The 23,156-nt window shown below is 27.9% G+C and overlaps 1 protein-coding gene across 1 annotated transcript; it reads right to left on the bottom strand.

The window, feature by feature from the left end:
• Positions 1-14,609: 14,609 nt before the first annotated feature.
• LOC107841814 (transcription factor bHLH53-like) lies at positions 14,610-16,647 on the bottom strand. Its single transcript, XM_016685662.2, has 3 exons — positions 16,518-16,647; positions 15,467-16,351; positions 14,610-15,043 (listed from the first exon to the last, which is right to left on the bottom strand). The coding sequence occupies exons 1-3, from the start codon at positions 16,527-16,529 to the stop codon at positions 14,861-14,863; spliced, it is 1,080 nt and encodes a 359-aa protein (XP_016541148.1). The 5' UTR covers positions 16,530-16,647; the 3' UTR covers positions 14,610-14,860.
• Between the last annotated feature and the right edge of the window lie 6,509 nt (positions 16,648-23,156).

Raw genomic sequence — 23,156 nt, 5'->3', positions numbered from 1 at the left:
CCCCTCAAGTTTTCAATTAAGAAAAGGGGACAAGTGGGTCCCACAAATTTGTTAAAAAAAAAACTAAGTCTTTTTGAACAACTGAAATAGTTGATGGACAACTACATTAGTTGTCTAAATAATTTTGCGCAGTTGTCGAACAACCACGCCTAGCTGTTTAACAACTTGCGCAGTTGTCGAACAACTGCGCCTAGTTGTTGAACAGCTAGGCGTGGTTGTTGAACAACTTCGCAAAGTTGTCGAATAACTACCAAAGTTGTTATACAACTGGAACAAGTTGTTGGGATGGAAAAACTTTTAAAAAAAAATTGTCCCTCCCACCTAATTTAAAAAACTTGGAGGACTCCCACTTAATTGGACAACTTGGGAGTCTTCTTTAATCCAAAGTCCTCAAAAATATGATACCAAATAATGTACTACTAATGCACAAAGACTAATGCATCCATTGTATATTTAATACACTCTACCAAACGACTCCTAAATGATACGAGTACAATCATGATCTTGGATACTTTTTGAGTATTTTGAAGATCACCTAAAAGGGTGCACAAGCCCAAGTGTGAAGAAGACCCAAATCCACTCCTAAAGTGCACTCAATGGGCGGTTTGGAGTCCATTAATGAAAGGGTCTTTTAGTCTTTTGTCTCTTATTTTGTAATGTAATATAAATAGAACATTATAGGATTTCTAGTTCTTTTAGTTGATTATTATTATTGAAAGAACACTACTCTTAGAGTGAGAGAGAGTACAATCGAAACTAGGGCATTGAATAAGTGTGGAATTATTTGTGTGTTGCATTTTGCTTGATATGTTGGTGCTTCTGGTAAACGCCTCTCTTGTGTCAATTGTCAGAGATAGGTGATAGTTGTGTGTAATGTTAAGGATCTAAGAGTGGAATAAGCTCTTGAATTCTTAAGATTATACCATCCATTTGTCTATCTTTCTATCTTTATTTTGTTGTAACTGTTGGTAGTGTCTTGTATTGTAATCAGTATTGTTCTTGTTGTTATAATGTTGTTGTTCTTCATGCTATTGTTTGTTAATATAGTTTGGGATTGTTGGCAGCCAATAGGTGTTAAACACCTTATTCTCTTGAGTTCTTGTTGTTCTTGAATTCGAGTGTGATCATCAAAGAGGTACACAATTTCTTAATTATTGGACTATTTTGATGTGTGTTTTGTGCCCTCCGTGAGTTGTTGTTGTATCACTAAATGTCTTGAGAATAGCTCATGTTCTTTTTGTGTCTACTCTTTTTCTTAAACTAAAAAAAAAAAGGAAAAACTTTTTTCGATTTTAATCCTCCTCTATTTTTTCTGTCCCCTCTTTTCATGAATGAAGATGAAAGCCTTGAATGCATCTCCATTCTCAGCAGACTAGACTGGAGATGTTTCGATAGATTAATGTAAAATAGTTGACACCTCTAACAATTTTAATTGGTGAACGATATTAATTTAATCATCAATACACGACAATTTCAATACATCTAACGAAAAACTCTGTAGTAATGGAACTCAAAACATTGTGAAGAAGATAGACAACATTTTAATTACATATCTGTAGTAATGGAACTCAAATCATTGTGAAGAAGATAGACAACATTTTAATTACATATTTTTAGGATTTTTAGTATTTTCGTGATAATATGTGATTTCACTTGAATCTTTATAAACTTGTATTCATATTAAAAATTTCATCATTTAATTTGCATAATCAGAGAGGGAAGTGAAGATGAAAGGATTAATTGCTAAATGTACAGATTTAAAAAAAAAAATAGAAGATTTAGGATTTTCTTTTCTTGGTGACATATTTTTTTTTTATTGGTCTTACTTGTCATGTTGGCAGCAAGTGATATGCATGAATTTTAATTTGTTTGGAGCTGTAAAATATGTGTCCAATTGACACAATTTATATTCATTTTGAATGTGCAATAGATACAAGGCTTAATATAAGTGTCTAAATAAAAAAATCAAGCAAAGATTTAAGGGGCAACATAACTTTATAATTTGGAGTGATACACACCTCATTAAAAAAAATACTGTATTACATATATCATCTCCATCTGCAAATGTGCATTTTACCCTTTTCATTAATAGATTGAATTTAAAAAATTATCTTTTAATTTTTAAAAATCTACATAAATTTAAAATTTACTTCACCTAGTTTTTATTCCTTCAGAATCAATCCAATTAGAATGTTTTTAGTTGGATCTGATCTGATGGGGCAAGGAAAATAAGTGAGGAAATATTTATAAGTCGCGTAACTTTTTAAAAAGTAATATATAATTTTAGATCTTTTTTTTAATTCAATAAATATGGGTCTGTTATAGAAAAGACTAAATATGCATCATTTGTTAGACAATAGAGATATTATACACACTTTATAAATGAGGATATATGCACTTTAAATCGCAAAATGGAGGGTGACTTTGCGGGGTTCTATCTATCAGTGTGAACTACGAATTAACCTTTTTTTTCTTCTTGAGAGATAGCTACATTGTTATTTCATTCAAATTTTGCTACTTGACTAAAAAGAAAACAAATTTGTGTTTAGCAATAATGTATTTTGAATTTTACTATGCCTGTAAATTGTGAAAGCTTTTAGGTATAAATGTAGCGTATATGAACAAATCAAAATAAGAGGAACCAAAAGTAAAAATAAAAAGTTTCTGAAATGCTATATTAAAACGGATCGAATCGAGCCATGAACACCCCTAATAAGTAGAAGAAAAATTGAATACTTTTTACTTGGTTCGGTCTGAAGGGGTAAAGAAAGTTGGGGTCTTGGGCTCTAGGTGACAAAAGACTTTTAAAATGAAGTGTGGGTGACACAAGTCTTAATAATTGGGTGGAGGTGACAATTATTTTATTAAGGATTAAGAAAGTAAGAAAAATTTGAAAATAACCCACAAGTTTTTTAATTTATACTTTGATCCAATGTAAAACCTAATATAACTAGAAATTGAGGGGAAAAAAACACGTTTCTCTCTCTTCTCATTTATTGGAGTTTTCTCTCTCTTCGTGATTTTTGTTGTTCATTGTTGTTGTTGCTTTATTCATCATCCTCTTCTTCATTATCATCATCTTGTTCTTCATTATCATCTCATCATCATCTTCTTGTTGTTGAACATTGTTATTACCGCTACTATTGCTACTTGATCAAATTTTTTTAGGTCAAATTTTATTCGTATATCACTTGGAAATTACTTATAGGTGATTTTAGTAAGTAAAATTATAATTTTTAGTTGAATTTCTCATCTGAGTGTATCTGCTACTGTTGATTTTTCAACAGTAGATAAAACATGTAACGTAAATCCAACAGATGAGTAATCTGTTGCACAGATGAGTAACCTGTTGCAACATATTGACTAATCTGTTGCAACATATTGACTAATCTACTGCTACAATGGATAGAACCTACAACATGAATCTAATATATGAGTAATTTATTGCAACAAGCGAGTAATCTGTTGCAACATATGACTAATCTGTTGCAACATATGACTAATCTGTTGCAACAGATTACCCATCTGTTGGATTTGCATTATAGTGTTGTAACATGAATCCAACATATGGGTCATCTGTTGCAACAGATTAGTCATATGTTGCAACAGATTACTTACTTGTTGCAATAAATTACTCATATATTAGATTCATGTTGCAGGTTCTATCCATTGTAGCAGTAGCAAATATACCAAAGAGATAATACATCGAAACACCCATGAACTTGTGGCCAAAACTTACTTTAGACCCTAAACTAATCGGGCAATTATATACCCCGCTTAATAACATTAAAGTGAATTTTTTACTCCCCTAAAAAAATTATACCACTCTCACTGCGGAGACTGAAGTACACACGCCCTAATTTGAGCCACGTCAGTGCTATGTCATTGCCAAATCAGTGCCACATTAGTACCATGTCATTGCCACGTAAGAAATTATAATTTTTTTTAAAAAAAAAAGTAATTCCAAACACGTACTATTTTTACATACTTTTTTAAAAAAGAAAAATATATATATACTATTTTTCTATATATATAAAATATATATTTATTTTTTAAAAAAAAAAATATATATATATATATATATATATACATATATATATATCTGCACTATTTATATATATAAAAAATATATATTTCTTAATATATATAGAGAGAGATCCCCTTCCCTTTACTCCTTCTTCAGCACCCCCTCCCTAATTTCTCTTTCTTCAACAAATAGCCCCTCTCACCCCCACCCCCACCCGTTCCTCCTCCTTCTTCTTTCTCCTCCCATAAACAACAACTAACTTCCGCTCCACAAGCCCTATTCCCCTTTCTTCTTCTTCCTCCTCCCATGAACAACTGACCTCCATCGTCGGAATAGTGACAACGACGGTGCACTGCTGCGATTGATTCTAGTCGCTGGTTTCAGCGTTTTCTGGTGAAGAATTTTGTCGCTGGTGCTCCGGGGAAGTTCGTCGATCAGATTTTTTGGTTAAATTGAATAAGGTTAAAATTTTGTAGAATTTATTTTTCTACTCAATTCCATGGTTATAATTAGATTGTAAACTTGGTTGGAGGAATAAGGTTGATAAATATAGTTTCAATGTCTTGATTTGTGAAGAAACTATAGTTTCACTGTGATAAAGCAATAAACATTTAAACAAGTTAGTCGTAATGCTATTGATCTCTTCTTTCTCATGTTGTTTAAGTGTAGTGATTTTCGAGATTTAAAAATTTCGAAGGAAAAAAAAATAATGGTTAAAAATTTAAATGAATTTCTTTTTTCTATGATTTGATGCTCTTTGAATTTTTTGGGTGTTGAAATTTAGCAAATTCTTAGAGAATGATACCTTAAAGAATTGATTTTTATGTATTTTTAGGATTTAATTTGTTGATTCTTGATCTTTATAGGAAAGTTTATTTGTTGTATAATTTATGTATTTTATTATTGTGTATTTGATTGAAGATTTTGGTGAATAGAAGTGAAAAAAAAAAAAGAGGAAGAAATGGGGGTGGTGGGGTGTGAGGAAGAATGGGAAAAAATAATGTTTAAAATATTAAATTGGGCCCCACTACAAATTTTGTATACTTTTTTTTCACTAAAACGTCCCTTTATTTTTTTTTCCCACGCCAGCAGTTAAGGGAGAAAAATAATACACTTTAAAGTTCATAAGGGGGTAAATAATTGCTCAATTAGTTTAGGGTTTAAAGTAAGTTTTGCTAACAAATTCAGGTAAAGAAGACAAAAATAGTATATCATACATCAAATGCAAAAGGATCGAGGGGACAAACGTTTGAGTTCTCCTAAAAATATTTAAGTTCCCTAGTATTTTAATTGTTTTCTAATGGATAACTCATCTATTATAGCAGATTTTCTATCTGTTTGATAATTTACAACAGATGAATCATCTGTTGCAACATATTAGTCATCTGTTGATTCAAATTAAGCAATTATTAGTAATAACTAAATTGATTTAGGTAAAATTAAAAACAAGTCTTTAAGACAATGGAACAAACATTTGCGTTCTCCTAAAAATGTTTGAGTTCCCTGGTATTTTAATTATTTTTCAACAGATCACCTATTTGTTGCAACAAGTTGGTCATCTGTTGCAATAAATGCTTATAACAGGTAAGTCATTTGTTGATTCAAATTAAGCAATTATTAATAATAATTAAATTGATTTAACTAAAATTGAAGACAGGACCTTATACAAGGGGGAAAACATTTGAGTTCTCCTAAAAAATATTTGAGCTTTAGTATTTTAAATTATTTTTCAACACATATTTTGTCTATTTTGTAATTTCCAATAGATGAGTCATATGTTGCAACAACTTAGTCATCTGTTGCAACAGATGTCTATATCTGTTTGATAATTTTCAATAGATGAATTAGTTGTTGCAACAAGTAAGTCATTTATTGCAACAGATGTTTATATCTGTTTGGTCATTTTCAACAAATGTTTTTATTTCTTTGGTCATTTCCAACAGATTACTCATTTGTTGTAACATGTTAGTCATCTATTGATTCACATTAAGTCATTATTAGTAATAATTACATTTATTACTAAAATAAAATATGAATTAATAAGTTCAATTATAATTTCAATTAATCTCATGGTAATTACACGATCAACTAAGTATGTTCGTCCTGAGTAGAGTGATCAATTGACCAATTTTATTTGAAATGATTCAAACTAAGTCATCATTAGAAATAACTATATTGATTTAGCTAAATCTAAAGATGAATTAGTAAGTTCAATTACGATTTCAATTAATTTCATAGTAATTACATGATCAATTAAGTGTTTCGTACTGAGTAGAATGATTAATTGACAAATTTTATGTGAAATAATTCAAATTAAACCATTATTAGAAATAACTACATTGATTCAACTAAAATTAAAGATGAATTAGTAAGTTCAATTATGATTTCAATTAATCTCAATAATTAAATGATCAATTAAGTGTTTCATCCTTAGTAGAATAATTAATTGACCAATTTTATTTTAAATGATTCAAATTAAGTCATTATTAGTAATAACTATGCTGATTCAACTAAAATTAAACATGAATTAATGAGTCCACTTACAATTTCAATTAATCTCATCGTAATTACATGATTAACTAAGTGTATTCCTCCCGAGTAATGTGATCAATCGACCAATTTTATTTGAAATAATTCAAATTAAGATATTATTAGTAATAACTAAATTGATTTAACTAAAATTAAAGATAAACTTACAATTTTAATTAATCTCATAGTAATTAAATCATCGATTAAGTGTATTCGTTATGATTAGAGTGATCAATTGACCAATTTTATTTGAAATGGATCAAATTAAGTCATTATTCGTAATAACAAAATTGATAAAACTAAAATTAAAGATGAATTGATAAGTTCACTTACAATTTCAATTAATCTCATAGTAATTACATGATCAACTATGTGTATCCGTCTCGAGGAGAGTGATCAATCGACCAATTTTATTTCAAATGATTCAAATTAAGTCATTATTAGTAACAAATAAATTGATTTTGACTAAATCAAAGATGAATTGATAAGTTCACTTACAATTTTAATTAATGTACTCGTCCTTAATAGAATGATCAATTGATAAATTTTATTTAAAATGATTCAAATTAAACAATCATTAGTAATAACTAAATTGATATAACCAAAATTATAGACAAGACCTTAGATAAGGGGACAAACATTTGAGTTCTCTTAAAAACATCTAAGTTTTGCTATTTAAATTATTTTTCAACATATATCCTATATGTTTGATAATTTTCAACAAATGAGTCATCTGTTGCAACAACTTAGTCATCTGTTGCAACAGATGTCTATATTTGTTTAATAATTTTCAATAGATGAGTTATTTATTGCAACAGGTTAGTCATCTGTTGCAATATGTGTCTATATTTGTTTGGTCATTTCCAACAGATGTCTTTATCTGTTTGGTCATTTCCAATAGATGTCTTTATCTGTTTAGTCATTTTCAACAGATTACTCATCTTTTGCAACATGTTAGTCATCTATTGATTCATATTAAGCTATTCTATTAGTAATAACTAAATTTATTTAACTAGAATTAAACATGAATTAATAAGTTCAATTACAGTTTCAATTAATCTCATGGTAATTACACTATCAACTAAGTGTGTTCGTCCTGAGTAGAGTGATCGATTGACCAATTTTATTTGAAATGATTAAAATCAAACCATAATTAGAAATAACTATATTGATTTAACTAAAATAAAAGATGAATTAGTAAGTTGACTTACAATTTCAATTAATTTTATAGTAATTACATGATCAACTAAGTGTTTCGTCTTAAGTATAATGATCAATTGACCAATTTTATTTGAAATAATTAAAATCAAGCAATTATTAGCAATAATTAAATTAGTTTAACTAAAATTAAAGATGAATTGACAATTTTAATTACGATTTCAATTAATCTCATAGTTAGTAATTACATGATCATCTAAGTATATTCATCTTGAGTGAAGTGTTAATTGACCAATTTTATTTGAAATGATTCAGATTAAGATATTATTAATAATAACTACATTGATATAACTAAAATTAAAGATGAATTGATAAGTTCAATTATGATTTCAATTATTCTCATATTAATTATATGATCATCTTAGTGTGTTTGTTCTGAGTAGAGTGATCAATTGACTAATTTTATTTGAAATGATTCAAATTAAGTCATTATTAGTAATAGCCAAATTGATTTAATAATTACAATTTCAATCAATCTCATAGTAATTACATGATCATTTAAGTGTATAACCTATTGCAACAGATTTAATCTGTTACAACAGATGAGTCATTTGTTGAAAATTATCAAACAGATATATACATATGTTGCAATAGATTAGTCATCTGTTGTAACAAATGTCTTTATCTGTTGGTCATTTACAATAGATGACCAATCTGTTGCAACATATGACTTTATCTGTTTGTTATTTCCAACAGATTATTAATCTGTTGCAATAGGTGACTAATATGTTGCAACAGGTGTCTTTATTTGTTTGATCATTTTCAATTGATTACTCATCTTTTGCAACATCTTAGTCATCTATTGATTCATATTAAGTCATTATATCAGTAATAACTAAATTGATTTAACTAGTATTAATAAGTTCAATTACTGTTTCAATTAATCTCATGGTAATTACACTATCAACTAAGTGTGTTCGTCCTAAGTAGAGTGATCAATTGACCAATTTTATTTGAAATGATTTAAACCAAGCCATAATTAGAAATAACTATATTGATTTAACTAAAATTAAAGATGAATTAGTAAGTTCACTTACAATTTCAATTAATTTTATAGTAATTACATGATCAACTAAGTGTTTCGTCTTAAGTAGAATGATCAATTGATCAATTTGATTTGAAATAATTAAAATTAAGTAATTATTAGTAATAACTAAATTGATTTAACTAAAATTAAAGATGAATTGTTAATTTAATTATGATTTCAATTAATCTCATAATTAGTAATTACATGATCATCTAAGTGTATTCGTCTTGAGTAAAGTGTTAATTGACCAGTTTTATTTGAAATGATTCAAATTAAGACATTATTAGTAAAAACAACATTTATTTAACTAAAATTAAAGATGAATTGATAAGTTCAATTACGATTTAAATTAACATGTTGCAATAGATGAGTAATCTGTTGCAAAAGGCCAAACAGTTAAAGACATTTGTTGAAAATGACCAAACATATATAGATATCTGTTGCAACAGATGACTAACCTGTTGCAATAGCTAACTCATTTATTGAAAATTATCCAACAAATATGGACATCCATTGCAACAGATGACTAAATTATTGCAACATATGACTCATCTATTGAAAATTATTAAATAGATAAGATATATGTGAACTCAGAACCAAAATGAGCTACAGAATCTAAGAAGTGATCAAAATAGGTCACCTATTTAAAAAATTACCAAAATAGGCTAAACGTAATAATTTATTACGTTTTCTATTTTTTTCTCAACGATCAATTAATGGAGTTGACTTTTACAATTTCTTACGTTTTACATTTTTTTTGTAAAACGTAAAAAATTCTTACATTTTATAAAAAAAATATAAAACGTAAGAATTTCTTACATTTTACATAATGACCGAGGAAAAAAATGCAGTGAATTATCAAATAAATTAAAAAGATACCAAAAAATGAGTTGTTCAACATAACAAAAAGTTACGTTCTTAACTTTTTTATAACAGTGGTCCCCCGCCCACAATTTCTTTTTCCACAAATGTCCCATCACTTCTACTTTTTTCTCTTTTCACATATAACAATTATGAATTTTTTGATTAATTAAATTTATTTATATTTTACATGTAGTTCAAATAATTTATTTTTTTCTCCATGTAATAAATTTTTATGTTTTGCATAAAAAATTTTAAAAATAGAAGTATCAATTACCTCATTAACTTAACAATTTTCTTATATTTATTCTATATAAAAAAATAATCACTTATATCCTTAATTATCCGATTTCTCTCAAAAAAATTATACTTTTGAGTTTTCCTCTACTCCAAAATAGTGAAATGTTGAATTGTCGTCGATCAAATATGCTACTGTATACAATAATTATATTTTTTGGTGTGTTAAAAATATGAAATTAATTTTTTCGGATAGTGATTCAACGTAGTTTTTGATTAGTGTTTCGATTAGAATATTGAGGAGACTCACATGCACAAATACGTTTCATATTATAATTAATGGAGTAAAAAATCACAATTTAATTTAGGAGCACTCCTAAATTAATATAAGACAATATATTTTTTTAGGAACACTCCTAAAGAAATATAATTCTTGTATATAGTAGCATATTTGATCGACGATAATTCAACATTTCACTAGTTTGGAGTAGAAAAAAACTCAAAAGTATAATTTTTTTAAAGAAAAATCAGATAATTAAGGATAAAAGTGACTATTTTTTGATATAAAATAAATATAAAAAAATTATTAAGTTAATGAGGTAATTGATACTTCTTTTTTTAATTTTTTTTTTATGTAAAACGTAAAAATTTATTAGAAAAAATAAATTATTTGAACTACATGTAAAATATAAATAAATTTAACTAATAAAAAAATTCATAATTATCATATGTAAAAAGAGGAAAAAGTAGAAGTGATGGGACATTTGTGGAAAAAGAAATTGTAGGTGGGGGACCACTGCTATAAAAAAGTTAAGAACGTAACTTTTTGTTACGTTGAACAACTCTTTTTTTTAGTACCTTTTTAATTGATTTGACAATTCCTTGTATTTTTTTCCTCGGTTATCATGTAAAACGTAAGAATTTCTTACGTTTTATATATTTTTTTAAAATGTAAGAATTTCTTATGTTTTACAAAAAAAATATAAAACGTAAGAAATACTTACGTTTTTGTAAAAGTCAACCCGTTAGTTGACCGTTAAGAAAAAAGTAAAAAACGTAATAGATTATTACGTTTAGCCTATTTTGGTAATTTTTAAATAGGTAGCCTATTTTGATCACTTTTTTCATTCCATGGCTCATTTTGATTCCGAGTTCGATATATGTTGAAAAGCAATTTAAAATACTAAAGCTCAAATATTTTTAGGAGAACTCAAACATTTGTCCCTTTGTCTAAGGTCTTGTATTAAAGACTTGTCTTCAATTTTAATTAAATTAATTTAGTTATTATTAATAATTGCTTAATTTGAATAAACAAATGACTAACCTGTTATAAACATTTGTTGCAATAGATGACTAACTCATTGCAATAAATAGATAATCTGTTGGAAAATAATTAAAATACTAGAGAACTCAAATATTTTTAGGAGAACACAAATGTTTGTCCCATTGTCTTAGAAACGTTTTTAATTTTAGCTAAATCAATTTAGTTATTACTAATAATTGCTTAATTTGAATCAACAGATGACTAGCATGTTGCATCAGATGATTCATCTTTTGAAAATTATCAAACAGATAGAAAATCTGTTGTAACAGATGGGTCAACTATTAAAAAGCAATTAAAATATTAGAAAACTTAAACGTTTTTAGGAGAACTCAAATGTTTGTCCCCTTGATCCTTTTGCATTTGATGTATGGTATATTATTTTTGTCTTCTTTACCTGTTTCATGAAATTTTTCATGTGTTTTACTTATTCGTTGTGCCTCTGTTGAGATAGAACCTGCAACATGAATCCAACATATGAGTCATCTATTGCAACAAGTGAGTAATCTGTTGCAATATATGATTAATCTGTTGTAACAGATGACTCATATGTTGGATTTATATTACAACACTATAAAACGAATCCAACAGATGAGTAATCTGTTGCAACAGATTGGTCATATATGTTGCAACATATTACTAATTTGTGCAACTGATTAGTCATATATGTTGCAACAGATTACTAATCTGCGCACCATATTAGTCATATATGTTGCAACAGATTACTAATCTGTTGCCTAATCTGTGCAACAGATTAGTCATATATGTTGCAACAAATACTCATCTGTTGGATTCACGTTATATGATTTATCCATTATTAAAAAACAGCAGTAGCAAATATATCCAGATGAGAAATTCAACTAAAAATAACAAACATTAAAAAAAAAATAACAAAAAACATAAAAAAAAAATAACAAACACTAACAAATCAAGTTCCTCATTTTCGTCATAACTTAAAAGCCCTAATTTTTTACTTGTAAAAATAAAAAAGAAACGATGAAGAACTAGAAGTTGTTGTCGTCGGAAAATGTGGTCATGTCGACTGACGGTTGAAAGTAAAAAAGGAACGGACAAGAACTCAAAACTATTTGTTGCCAGAGGTTGAAGTTGCACAAGATTGAAGGGAGAAATTTGAAAAGTTGTTGGTTGGAAGAAGTTAGAGATAGAAACTATCGAGAGAAAGAGAAAAGAGAGAGAGATTGATTTACAGAGGGAGGGAAGTTTTGTGGGTGTGGGTTAACTTGTATTTTTGAAAAGATTAAAAAGTTTAGAAAATATTAATAAAGTCCACAATTAACCTAATCAAGTTTTTTAATTATGTTTGACCTTTTAAATTGTTCAATGTCATCAATCATTCATTCAAGACTTAAAAGACACATTTCCTTCAATTTTCTCAAGAAAGTTGGAGAGGTAATTTCTTAAAGTCATGCAACATTTTAAAAATTGAAATATCAATTTTAGATTTTTATTTTTGATTCAACAAATGTAGTAGGTCTTTTAATACAATAACAAAAACAATATTCAACATAATCCCACAAGTGGGATTCAAGGAGGATAGAATATACGCAAATCTAGAATTATTTTTGATAGATCCTCAGCTTAATCGGTATCTGTCAAACATTCTAAAAAAAAAGTTACATATATGAGAGCAATCACAATACAATTTAATTGAAATAAAAAACACTACACACAAATAATAAAAGGACAATAATGAAAATGAAATAATGCAATAATCGGCAAGCAAAACATTAAGAAAAATTGAAATCGAAGCTTAAGAGACTATAAGCATAGTGCTAATCTATAATCTATATCTATAATTTATACTCTATAATCTATATCTATATCTATATTTATATCTATATCTATATCTATATCTATAATATATTAAAAGTGTGAAGGGCCTTAGATATATCATTTGAACTTTTAGTCCTTCATTAAAAGTATTTGCTTTAGACAAAATCATCTTTTAACTATTTTTTCTAATATTTAAGAGTTGAAAATTGATTAATATATTTATGAAAAAACTTTTGCTTATTAGAAGTCATCAGAATTAATGACAACTAATACCTTTTTTATTAGTTAAAGAATTCTAAATCAACTAAACTTGATTTTAAGTTTAAAAAGTCTATAAATTTACGTCCACATCTACAATATATTAAATCCATTAACTACTTGAAACTTTTGGTAGTAAAATATAAATGTGTTTACAATAAAATATATGTTTTGAACTTTTTGCACTTCATTAAAAACTTTCGTAATAGAAAAAATCATCAAATTTTAAATAAAAAATTACACGTGCCTACGTGCGAGGCACGTGTAACTAAACTAGTAATACTAAAAAGAATAGAGGTCCAAGAATAACCACCAAGCCTATCACACAGGGAATCAAGCGAGAAAGCGTTTCAAGTATCAACTAATATTCTACCCTAATACGCGACCTCCAAACTCTCTTATCCAAGGTCATATGAATCAGGTCTTGTCTTTTTTTTCTATCTCTTCCTCTCCCGATGTCTGCCATTGTCAACCGCTCACACCTCCTCAATGAGGAATCTACACTTTTCCTCTCCAGATGTTCAAATCATCTCAATCTTGTGTCTCATCGATCTTGTCCACTACAAGATCACCCCTATCTTGTTCTGTATCTCATCATTCCTAATCTTATCTGTCGACTAAGATAACACATTCACCTCAACATTCTTATTTCCATAAAGAATAAATATGTTCCATTTGCTGCACAGTACAAGTATACAGCAACTTTTTTAGCGAGGTAATATACGCCTTAAATCACAAAATGGAGGGTATATTTGCCCTTTTCGCTACAAAGTAAAAGCTGGAATTAGCAAGATGAGGAGTTCTTTTTTTTTTTGGGGGGGGCGGGGGGGAGGGGATTAGATACTTTAAATTACAAATTTCTTCTGTTCCTATTTGAATATCCTCTACCTTAGGTTATGTTTACTCTTCTCAGTAAGGTACTCGTTTGGAAATATTAAATATTTCAAAATTAAATTAATAAACAGAGTTTTCTTCGTACCTAGAGTTTAATCTTCGTCCTCTGATTAAGGATGGAGCAACCTCATCCACTGTACCACAAACTATGTTGGTAGCATATTTTTAATTAGTAGTACGTACTATTATTTTTCCTTCTTTTGTTGAAAAGGAATTCATTAATTAATTCAACTTTGGTTTTCAGTTAAGATTTATTATTGTAGTGAAATGAGGAAGAGTAGGAGGAGAAATAAAAGTTACTATTGTAATTTATTTTACTTTAGCTTCTATATATTGTTCATAGTCAAGAATTAAACAACTCTTGAACCAAAAATAAAATAAAATTAAACGCAACTCATTCATCATCATGAACATACATTAAGATTAAAGCAAGCAAAGTTAATACTCTGAATAAATATCAATTTCACATGGAATTAAATTCCTTGTAAATGAGGAATTTACAGTGAAATTTACAGAATTAAAATCCTAAATAAGAAAATAAATACTAGGAACTTCAAAACAAAAAAAAAATGCAAATGAAATCATGGCTAGCTAGCTAACCTAAGAGCTAACACAACAAACAACAGGAAATTAAACTGAACTAAACTAAACTAATCCTAAATTCTCTAATTTTTTGGCTGAAAAAATAATTTATTCATTTAATCAAAGATTTGATTTCCTCAATGCCTTGTGAATTTTGGAATTCTTGATTATTCTGTAGTGCTTCAAGGAACCCTTTTGGAACTAAGCACTTCTCACTTGAATACAACTTCTCTTGAATCAAGGAAGATCCAACTAGTTTGTGCAAATCTGGTGTGTCAAATGATTTCTCATTCTCCTGCAAATTAAATTCAAATTCAAATGATTAAATGATACTGATAGAATATTATTTTGACAATTACAAAGTCTAATTTTTCTATACTTAACAATTTGAATTGAAATTCATGTTATTTTTACTCAACCGCTACAAGATTTGTCATCATTAGCTTAGGCTTCTGTTGTTAACATGATACTCAAGAGTATAACAAGTCAATTTATACTCCAACAACTGATGTTTTAAGAATTATCGCAACAAAAAGGTCTACTTCACGCGTATATATTTTATGTTAGTAGAAGTTCAATGGATAAAAATGGAAGAAAGATGAGACGAATTTTTAGTTGTGGGAACTAGGAGTGTTACAAATGGAGATAAAGTTGATAACCCAAAGAAGAAACAGCAATAAGTAGCACAAAAGATTAAGGTGATGTAATATTTGCTTACCTTATATGATCCCATGAATTCAAGAAGTCCAGCTTGTGCTTGCAAGAACTTAATGTACTCGAAAGTAGCTTGAAGCATTTCAGCAGTATTCATCCTGTGTCCACCAGGTATCAATTTCCCCAATTCTTGTGTCTTCTCAGTAATTTTCTTCCTCCTCTGCCTCGCCGCGATGCTCTGTGCTGACATCTTTTTCTCATTGTAAGTACTACTGCCACCTTTCTTTGCGACTACTGCAGCATTATTGTCGCAGCACCCGCTACTAAAAACAGGCACGGGAATTTCAGGAAGCGAATACGAGGAGAAATCTTGAAAGATTGGAGGATTTGGTGGCACAAACCCCCAATTGAACAAGTTATTACAGTTGTCTTGAAAGACCTTTTGTCGTTTTGGGGTGCTCTCAAAGACAGAGTACTCTGGCACGAAAGTAGAATTCTGAGAGGGTGTTATTGTATTATTTGGAAGACAGTTGTCTTGAAAGACCTTTTGACGTTTTGGGGTACTCTCAAAATCGGAGTACTCTGACATGAAACAAGAATTATGAGACGGCGTTCTGACATTTTCTGGAAGGAAGTTGTCTTGGAAGACCTTTTGTCGTTTTGGGGTACTCTCAAGATCAGAGAACTCTGGCATGAAACAAGAATTGTCAATAGTTTCAACTGGCAAAATAAACTCGTCTGGGTCGAAAAATGGATCAAAATAACAAGCTTCATCTGGATTTTCAACATAAAAGTTTTGTCCAAAATCATAGTTGAAATCAAAAAGAAGCTCTGCAGGAAGCTGCTTCTGCATATTCATTTCTCCTGAGTTGAATTCTTGAACATTTGGTTCCAACTTTGAAGCAGCATAGTAGCTAAGACTAGCCATTTCAGAATATTCAACAACACCCTTTACAAGAAAATACAAAAAATACATGAGCTAACATAAGACTAAATGAACTTAAGTGACAAAGAGTGTAGTATAGTACTAGCTTAAAGTAAAGTACAAGAACATGAAGTGGTTAATGTAAGAAAGAGCAGAGTAGCATAAAATAAAATTAGTTAAGGATAATTACCTTAATTGACATGAAAACTAGTAGAGAGAGATGAGAAAAGATATTGTATGTCTTGGTGAATCTTTCTGCTTTTTCTCACTTGTTCAACAATAGTAGACTTAACAAAGAAGTCTTACTCCTATAACCTTTTTTTCTTTCTGGCTGACAAAGTAATTAGTGTTAATTAACAGTTACAGTTAAAGGACTAATATATGATGACGGCGTAGGGTGGGGCGTGGGGGTGGGGGTGGGGGTGGGGGTGGGGGGTAATTGGGAAAATGGCAGTTACTGGTGGAAAGTAATGGAGGAGTTATAGGAATATTAACCAATCACCTAATAATGTGGAGAGTTATTAGGGCCTTTTTCACTTAATTAATATAACCGTGTGCTTTCCTTTTTTTTTTTTTCACAGTAAATTTTGGTACTTTCACTTTCCATAATTTAGTCATCACTTTTAGCAAATATTTTTTTTATGTTTTACTTTCAGTGTTAATTACTTATGTTTAAAATTATTTTCTTAATATTAAATATTAATCGTATGAACATTTTTTACTTCAAAGTGGAAAAAAGCGACCGGAAAGAGAGTTAATTCCCTAAATTGTCTATCCCACTAAAGTAACTATTATTTTTTTAGGACAATAATAACATTGAATTATACAAATCTTTCCTAAAACTAAGAAATAGTTAAGGATGTGTTTGGAAAATTACAAGCGGATTGAAATAAGATATAATTACATAGTTTTATTCTCAATTAGGGGATGAGAATTGGGTGTAATTACGTGATGTATTTACAAGGTTATATTTTATTTATTTATTTATGTTTTAATTTTTTTTTTATAAATTTCTTTTTTATTGCTATTATTTTTAAATTTTTTATTTTATTTACATTATTCATATTTCATCTCTTTTCTTCTCCTTTTCCAACCTTTACTTGTTATGCTTAAATATAATTACTCGTATTTTTTATTTTCTTCATTAACATATAATTACCTTATTATTATAATGTTTGAATTAAAGTAGAATTTCGTTATTGAATGAGATTATAGACTTATATTTTCCTTTGTTTTGAATATATTTACTTCTTGAAATTTTTTATAAGAGTATTATGCTTTTTTCTTAGATTGAATTTATGTTATGTTTTATGTTTTGATTTATTTGTTTTAGTAATATAGACTTATTATTTCATATTGCATGTTACGGCAAACTATCTAATTATATATAATTTCAACTCTGTTGTAACTTTTCAAACATGTCCTTAACTATTTCTTAGTTTCACCTTATATTGAAAAAATGAGCATAGTTCAATGGCAATATTGTCTTAAAAGAAACAAAAATTACTTTAATTAGATATTTACATAAGTTTTACAAAGTTTGTGTTAAGTCCAGACTCAATTGCCAAAATCCAAGAAAAAAGCATAATACTCTTGTAAAAATTTTCAAGAAGTAAATATAATTCAAAAGAAAAGAAAATATAAGTCTATAATCTCATTCAATAACGAAATTTTACTTTAATTCAAACACAAGAATAATAAGGTAATTATATGTTAATAAAGAAAATAAAAAACATATGAGTAATTATATTTAATCATAACAAGTGAAGGCTGGAAAATGAGAAGAAAAGAGATGAAAGATGAATAACGTAAATTGAATTTAAAAAAATAAAAAATAATAGAAATAAAAAAGAAATTAAAATATAAATAAATAAATAAATAAATAAAATATAACCTTGTAATTACATCACGTAATTGCACTCAATTCTCAACCCCTAATTGAGAATAAAGTTGTGTAATTATATCTAATTTCAATCCGCTTGTGGTTTTCCAAACACATCCTTAACTATTTCTTAATTTTACTTTTTATTGGAAAGATTTATATAGTTCAATGGTATTATTGTCCTAAAAAAAAATAGTTACTTTAGTGGGATATTTACATAAGTTCAATGACAATTTAGGGAATTAACTCCCGGAAAGACTACTACTTATTTGATGAGAAAATGAATATTCATTTTGTTATATCCCTTTAACGTTTTGGCTTAACGATCCAAAGTAAGTTTTTATTCGTATTAATACCAGATTAATTGATGTTAACTTTCAATCACAAACTGATACAATTAAATGAGAAAAAAAAATATACACGCCAAAAATGTGTTTTACAATCATAAGTTAGCGTAGAAAAAAGCCAGTTACGTTTTATGTTTTAAATTACCATCTTCATGAGTTCCTTTTTTTTTTTTTTTCATCCAATGTTCAAAACTCGTATTGGGCTCAATTAAATTTGGATTCGCGACGAAAAGTTTCACATTGAGGGTTAAAGCTCTCCTTAACAAACTCCATATTCAGGAAAATTCAAATTGAGACATTTGATTAAAAATAAAAGAATTACTTCACCACAATCCTTATTGATATTTTCACCGCAAGAGTTATATTGTCACAGTACGAAAAAAGAAAAATAAATCACTTAAGAAAAATTTAACTTTCTGAAAACGTGCAATGACAAACTTTCGAGGACAACAAGAATTGTTGTCTCGAACCAAAAAGAAAAAAGAATTGCAGTGCTAAATCAGTTTTTTAATATTATTTCTTCCATCTCATATTAATTGTAATTTTACTAAAACTGACCGTTCAAAAACTATATTTTATTTGACTCTTAAAATTATTTATTTTTATAGTATAATGTTGATTACATTAATAAAAAGTTAAGGGTAAATTGATAATATTTCCTATTTACAATTTGGTATGTAAAAAAATGTGACAGCTAATATGAAAAACGGAGGAAAAGTACTTCCTAATAAACTCTTTTAAAAAAAATTTCCATACAATTTTTCATGTAATTTACCTTTTTAGCTACATAATACTTTAAAATTAAGGCCTCATGCTCCCACAAAACTAAATAACTTATGATACGTACCTCCTTTTCATATATGCTTTATAAATTTATACATTCTTTTGAGAAATGTACTCGAACTAAGTGTACTATTATTTCAAGTGCTACATCAAGTTGTTACGTTGTCATGAATATTGTCATTGAGTCGGACTAAGAAGATGGAGAAAGTCGGATAAAGACAAGGTAATCTAATTTGGAAAAAATAGATAAAGTAGTATACTTAAGTATTAAATTACAAAAAATAACAATACTTTTATCAAATTACATTTTGTAGCATATGTATTTGTATGTATTTGTATTTTTGTAGTAACAGTTTGCACAAATACAAAATACATATCGATCATAAGAGCAGTAAAAATCATATATATTTGTATTTTTGTAGCAACAGTTTGCAAAAATATAAAATACAACTTGCTATATTATGTAATTATGAAACTATTGCTATGAAACTCATAATTAAGGGAATAAGTATGCTATTTATAAATTTTGCCCATCTAATTTTAGTATTATGTCAAATGATTTATTATGGTAATGAAACTCTACCTTATTTTTCTTTATTATGAGTTAAGCCTGTGAAACGGGTCGGGCTGACCCGGCCCACTAAGCAAGCTCGGCCCGGTATGACCCGGCTCGGTCAGCCCACGGGCTGTAAGGTACCAGGTCTCGGGCTGGGTTATTTTTTGTTTTGAGCCCAGTTAACTCGGTCCGGATCAAAACTCGCCCAAGACCATCGGTTAACCGCCCCGGCACGTTTAAATTTTTTTTTTTTAATTGAATTTAATTAAAACTTAGTTTTAATATATTATTAATTTACTATCAAGTATTATTAAGTTATATATGTGTATATATATCTTCTATAATCGTATATATTTAACGTATACATGTGTATATATTTTATAAATTAATATATAACTATATATATAATTATATATTGTAGTATATGTTTTATTTAAAGTAGTACATATATATTGAATGATACGTATATATGTATATATATCTTTTATAGACGTATATATTTAACGTATACATGTGTATATGTTTTATAAATTAGTATATAACTATATATATTGTAGTGTATATATATTGTAGTATATTTTATTTAAAGTAGTACATATATTGAATGGTACGTATATGTGTGTATATATCTTCTAAAGTAGTATATAATTAACGTATACATGTGTATATAGTTTATAAATTAGTATATAACTATATATAGTATGTGTATATATTGTAGTGTATATATATTGTAGTATATTTTATTAAAGAGAAAAGACATGTTTTCCCCCCTGAACTTATTCTCCAAACTCACTTTAGCACTTAAACTTAACTTCCGTTTATTTATCCCCCTTAACATCTTTAAAGTGTATTAATTTCACTTTCGAAACTGAATACCACTCTCACAATGGAGAGTGTGCACACACGCCGACAAATCAGCGCCACGTCACTACCACGTCGGAGCCACGCAAGAAAAGTATTTTTTTAAAATAATTTCATATATATATATTAAAAAATATTTTTTTTCACATACATTCCCACCCACCCTCCACCCTCACCCATCCCACCGTCATCTGTCATCTTCAACATTACCTATGTATGGGTTCTTCATTTTTTGGTCTCAAATTTCAACATAAACTAGCTAAATTCATATCAATCAAACTCAAATTTCAACTACAACTTCACAACATCATTAGAAAATCTCAATAATCAATTTGGAATCAACCATGAATTAAATAAACTCATTTTTTTTCATCTTCAAGCTTTTTTAAAGGTTCAATAATGGTGGATACAAAATTAAACTAGTAAAATTCATACCAATCAAACTCAAATTTCAGATACAACTTTACAACATCATCAGAAAACTTCAATAATCAATTTTGACATCAATCGCATCTTGAATTCGCGGAACTCTTCTTTTTTTTTTTTGTCTTCAAGCTTCTTCAAGCTTCAACAATGGCGGATACAATATTAAACAAGCAAAATTCATACCAATCAAACTCAAAATTCAAGTACAACTTCACATCATCATCGGAAAACCCCAATAATCATTTTGAACATCAACCATGAATTTGACACTCATTTTTTTTTGTCTTCAAGCTTTTTCAAGGTTCAATAATGGTGGATACAAAAGGCAATCTCATAAATCTAACAACAGATTTCTTTAAAATTCACATAAGTAATTTAGTTCAACAATCATGTATTGAAAGACCTTTTCCAAAATTATTTTCTAACCCATTAAAATTCATAACTTTTCACACACATTTTTTTCTTTCTTAAAAAAATTAATGAAGATAATAGAAGTGGAGATGGAGAGTTATTAGAAGGAGAAAGAAAATTGGGGAAAGGTGTAAGAAGAAATACAAGAAAACATAATGGAGTGGGGAGGGGAGGGGGGGGGGGGGGAGGAGAAGATGAAGGTTGGGGGGGGTGAGGGTGAGTTTTTCTATATATATATATATATATATATATATATAAAGTGGAACCATATCAGTTTTTTAATAGAAAACACGTTTTTTTTTCCTTTTCTTTTTTTAAAATTCCACGTCAGCTTGAGGGGCGAAATTAAAACGCTTTAAAGATGTTAAGGGGGTAAATAAATGGAAGTTAAGTTTAAGTGCTAAAGTGAGTTTGTAGGACAAGTTCGGGGGGGGGGGGGGGAACATGTCTTTTCTCTTCATTTAAAGTAGTAAATATATATTGAATGGTACGTATATATGTGTATATATCTTCTATAGACGTATATATTTAACGTATACATATGTATATGTTTTATAAATTAGTATGTAACTATATATATAGTGTGTGTCTATATTGCAGTGTATATATATTGTAGTATATTTTATTTAAAGTAGTACATATATTGAATGATACGTATATATGTGTTTATATCTTCTAAAGTAGTATATATTTAACGTATTCATGTGTGTATGTTTTATAATTTAGTATATAACTATATAGATAGTGTGTGTATATATTGTAGTGTATATATATAATAGTATATTTTATTTAAAGTAGTACGCATATATTGAATGGTATGTATATATGTGTATATATCTTCTATAGATGTATATATTTAACGTATACATGTGTATATGTTTTATAAATTAGTATATAACTATATATATATTATAGTAAATATATATGGTAATATATTTTATTTAATGTAGCACATATATATTGAATGGTACGTATATATGTGTGTATATCTTCTATAGACGTATATATTTAACGTATATATGTGTATATGCTTTATAAATTAGTATATAACTATATAACTATATATATTGTAGTATATTTTATTTAAAGCAGTACATATATATTGAATGATGCGTATATATGTGTATATATCTTCTATAGACGTCTATATTTAATGTATACATGTGTATATGTTTTATAAATTAGTATATAACTATATATATATATATATATATATTGTAGTGTATATATATGGTAGTATATTTTATTTGAAGTAGTACATATATATTGAATGGTGCGTATATATTTGTATATATCTTCTATAGATGTATATATTTAACGTATACATGTGTATATGTTTTATAAATTAGTATATAATTTTATATATATATATATAGTTATATATATATATATATATATAACTATATATATATATATATATATCTGGTATATATATATTGTAGTATATGTTTTATTTAAAGTAGTACATATATATTGAATGGTGCGTATATATGTGTATATATCTTCTATAGACGTATATATTTAACGTATACATGTGTATATGTTTTATAAATTAGTATATAA

The sequence above is a fragment of the Capsicum annuum genome, chromosome 1 (genome assembly GCF_002878395.1).
Source record: "Capsicum annuum cultivar UCD-10X-F1 chromosome 1, UCD10Xv1.1, whole genome shotgun sequence".
NCBI lineage: Eukaryota > Viridiplantae > Streptophyta > Magnoliopsida > Solanales > Solanaceae > Capsicum > Capsicum annuum.
This window is presented reverse-complemented; position numbering and strand designations above follow the sequence as displayed.

What these genes read in the sequence shown, in the direction of transcription:
- LOC107841814 (XM_016685662.2), bottom strand. An exon ending in AATTCATGGGATCATATAAG is followed by an intron (nt 15,044 to 15,466) that starts GTAAGCAAATAT and finishes TTTAATTTGCAG; the next exon opens with GAGAATGAGAAATCATTTGA.